General features: G+C 30.5%; 1 protein-coding gene across 3 annotated transcripts; it reads right to left on the bottom strand.

The window, feature by feature from the left end:
- Window positions 1-662: 662 nt before the first annotated feature.
- On the bottom strand, window positions 663-3,361 carry LOC108471016 (uncharacterized). Of its 3 annotated transcripts, none has more exons than XR_001869442.2 (5): window positions 3,216-3,361; window positions 2,928-3,075; window positions 2,201-2,316; window positions 1,258-1,732; window positions 663-1,112 (listed from the first exon to the last, which is right to left on the bottom strand). XR_001869442.2 is itself a non-coding variant. In XM_053021923.1 (5 exons), exons 2-5 carry the CDS (start codon window positions 3,033-3,035, stop codon window positions 1,015-1,017), a joined length of 630 nt encoding a protein of 209 aa, XP_052877883.1. In that variant the 5' UTR covers window positions 3,036-3,075; window positions 3,216-3,361; the 3' UTR covers window positions 663-1,014. The 3 variants fall into 3 exon arrangements, 1 of the variants encoding a protein (XP_052877883.1); XR_008274524.1 differs by having other exon boundaries at window positions 1,328-1,732; XM_053021923.1 differs by having other exon boundaries at window positions 1,425-1,732.
- Between the last annotated feature and the right edge of the window lie 680 nt (window positions 3,362-4,041).

The raw sequence follows: 4,041 nt of genomic DNA, 5'->3' as shown, positions 1-4,041 counted from the left end.
TAAATTTTTAATTTAATTCGAATATAAATTATACAATTCGAGTTATTTAAAAATTTGAATAAAAAACAAAATTACTTCGTTTTTGAAAAATGTTTATTTTTCAAAAGTTAAAAAGTTAAGACCATTAAATTAAAAAGACAAAACTATATCGTTTTAATAATTGTTTACCCATTAAATTAAAAGACAAAATAATTATATTATTTATGTAGTTAAATAATCTTGTTCTTCGTCTACTAGTTAAATAATCGGTCTATATAAACGCAACATTGAGTATAAATAATAGTAAGATTCGTTAACTCGACTCAATTTGACTCGATTAAAAAGAATTTAAATTAAATTCTGTTACTAAAATAGAATTCATCAACTCAATTAACTTAAAATTTCTTTACTCGATGACTCGATCTAATGCTCACCCCTAATTAAGTTCAATCGCTCTCGAATCTTTTTTGAACATAATATTTATTGACTTTTATAAAAAAAATTGAAAACAATATTTATTTTTTTATTTATAAAACTTTGAAAATAAGGCATTCCTACCCACTCGTGAGAATTAACTAAGGTCAGCCACTCTAATACTCTTTCTAAAAATAGTTTATATTCTTTAGAGGAAAATTTTTGAAAAATAATATTTACATTTTGTATAAAGATTTAAACATAAAACATTTATATTGATTAAGTCTTATCTCAATTGGCATTAATATTATTGTCAATACAGGAGAACGTAGATTCGAATATGCTAAAATATATTATCCTCTTATTTAAGAGTCGGAAGAAGCTCTAAATAATTTTAGACATTACATCAGAAATTCATAAAGCAAACAGCCCTTATTCTTACTCATGGTCTTTCTATCAAAAAAAAAAAAAAAAAAGAAAAGAAAAGAATCTTCACAACTATGTTAAACGACGTCATGCTAAGTCCCTTGCACCATGGAGTCTCCTGTTTCTCAAATGCCAAATCTGGTATATACTGCCCAATTTAGTTCATCCTGCAAAGATTCCACAGTTCTTTCACTATCACAAGCTGCCAATACCTTCCTCCATATCTGTTTTGAAAATTCGCAAGCTATGAACTTGACATCTTCTAAGTGCAAATGGTCTCTTTTGAGGGCAATCTATCAAAGTACAACAAAGACAAGAAATAATTGAGCGTCAAGGGGATTTCTATTGTGCAAGAGCCAAAAAGATGCTAAAAAAATAAGAGTAAATAAGCAAAGCCAAAAGAAACAGGCCTGGGGATAACAAGGAAATGAACTAAACCTAGCACTCTTGTATTGTTCTATCACTCTAAATTGAAGGGTGAATTTTTTTCCCAGTCAAAAGACTACACCAGGTTCTGAGACAATGGTCTCTGTTGACACATAAACATATCTTCATGCTAGTTGTGGGAGATTAATTAGCATCATGCGGTGCAGCTGGAGTATCACCAGAGGTTCCAGTGATGTCAGTGCAATTTCCCTCAGCATTCATGTCGTTGAAACTTCGTTTCTTTGATTTGGATTTAGAGTTCTCCCTTTCGATTTCATACTCTTTTTCTTTCCCTTTTCTTTTCTCATTTCCGACTGCTTTTTCAGGCTGAAGAACAATATCATTTGAATGAGGAAACAGTGGAGGTTCCCTGCCACTTAATTTACAAAATACTCTTTCAACTGTTTCACTTATTTCCTTCCCTAGCCCATTGCTGTCTAGAATCAACTCCCAAACTGCTTTTGAGGCCCTCTCGAGCACTGGCGTTCTGCCCAATAATAAGAACAAAAATTAGTTCCACATTACTTTTAATTCCCATTAGATTTCCAGTCAGGAGCAAATAGCATATTGAGAGTGAAGATTTAAAAAGTTTTATAAATTATTAGAAACATATAGGCTGGGATGGTAAAGACATGGAAGTACGCAAAACCATCTAGAGCATTATTGAACTTTAGCTGTTACAAACAACAAGTTCCTGCCTAAGGGCATCAAACAATTTTCTTTCGGCTGGGAGGGTAAGAACATGAAAGAAGTACACAAAACCATCTAAAGCATTATTGAGCTTTAGCTGTTAAAAACAATGAAGGATCAACAAGACTCACTCAAGTTCCTGCCTAAGTGCATCAAAAAATTCTCCTCAGGCTGGGAGGATAAAAACATGAAAGAAATACATGAAACGGTCTAAGAAATATCGAGCGTTAGCTGTTAAGAACAATGAAGGATCCACAAGACTCACTCAAGTTCCTGCCTAAGTGCATCAAACAATTCTCTTTTGGTCTGTTTCTCCGCACCAGACGTGTTGAGGACCTTACTCTGCGCTGCCATTTTGATGGTTGTGTTCTTCAGCTCCTCCTATAGCAAATAGAAATTGAAGATATCATATACATTGGAGGAAGTGTTATAAGTCATTACTCTTCAAATTCAATGAATGTAGGTTTTGTATACAATATTAATTAATTATGGAATGCCAGCAAAGCACACAATCAATATCAGCAACTTCAACGGAGATCCCAGAACTTAAGTTAATTGATCATCTTTAACCAAGTTAGAACTTAGAACAATAAATATAATAAACAAATCATTGTCAAACATTTATAGAGATTACATTAAGTATGTAACGTTATAACCAGTACCCACAAAAAAGAAAAAATCTTCTCCTTTATAACATCATAAAGAAGGAAAAACTAAAAGGAGTTAACTGGATTCACAAGGGGACTCCAAAATCTATGTACGGCCAAAGAGTTCACTCAATAATTGATCATTGCATTCCAACAAAGGAACGAAGATTCAAATCCAAGCTATCAAACAAGCTCAAATATCACTAAATTTGCAATTTTTCATGATAATGCACAAATTCAAGGGAAAGTATACCAGAAAAACGTTCAGGGAACTATTTTGACATCAAAACAAAAATACCCAGATAAAACCAGGTTGAATATAAAAGAGATAAGAAAGGGACTAACATTGGCTTTTAGTTGATTTATAATCTTCAACCTGAGAGCATCAATGGTTCCATCATTCATCAATGACTCCAACACATCTTCTGGGGTTATTACGGACGATGACCCCATATTACTAAAATTAACAGATTCAATCCCTTAAATTCAATGCCTGAAAAAAGAAGCAAAAAGAATAAAAATTCAATTCTTGAGGCTTCGTTAAGCCAAAAAAAATTTGGGTACTTGGGAAAAAATACAGAAGATGAATAGCAGAAGATGGAGATTAGATAGTTAGAAAGGGTTTCATCGTACCTTGTCGTCCTCTTTGATGTCAATCCGCAAAACAAACGATGATTTATTTGTTTCTTCCACGAGGAAAAACAAGTAGTAATATTGAACTCTGAGGCAGACTCCAGCTAGGGAAAACGGCGTCGTTTGCAAGATACTCTTCAAGGCAGATACCTCTTTTCCTTTTTTTTTTAATTGAAATAATATAAAAATAAAATTAATTTCCAAAATGATATATAAGTTATAAATTATTTAGGAAAATTTTTGTGCATTGAAAAATATCTTAATTTCGCTTTAATGATATTTAGCTCTTTTATTGTAAAAAAAGTTTTACAAAAATTTTAATTGTGGCAAATATCATGGGCAACATTATCCTAAAATACTAACTAATCAATACAACTGTTTATGGATTTAGTTATTCTTCCAGATTTAAAGATCTGTCCGAAATTTGGGAGAGTTTAGGTAAAAATATTAGGTCCGAAAAATGAGTTTAGATAAAAAAAATAAGAACTATTTAAAATATGGGCGAATTTGGATTTGAACATTCAAAGTCTAACCTCATTTATTTTAAGTTCATAATATTTTATATTATGTTATTTTTATATATAATATAATTTAAAATATATTAAAAAAATAAACAAATAGTAATATATAATACTACTCTAATGTAAAGATTAAAATAATGTTAAGATAACTATATAAAAATAAAATTATTAAATATTAAAATAATATAATATAAATATTTTTTTAAAAATAATTAAAAATAATATGAGCAGACTTAAAATGTGTTTGGATTAATCTTTTGCAAATATTAAGGGTTTGGACAAAATTTTAAGCTCATATTTCGAGT

Source organism: Gossypium arboreum, chromosome 11 (assembly GCF_025698485.1).
Source record: "Gossypium arboreum isolate Shixiya-1 chromosome 11, ASM2569848v2, whole genome shotgun sequence".
NCBI classification, from domain to species: domain Eukaryota; kingdom Viridiplantae; phylum Streptophyta; class Magnoliopsida; order Malvales; family Malvaceae; genus Gossypium; species Gossypium arboreum.
Note: the sequence above shows the minus strand (reverse complement) of the source record. Positions and strands in the feature narration are given on the sequence as shown.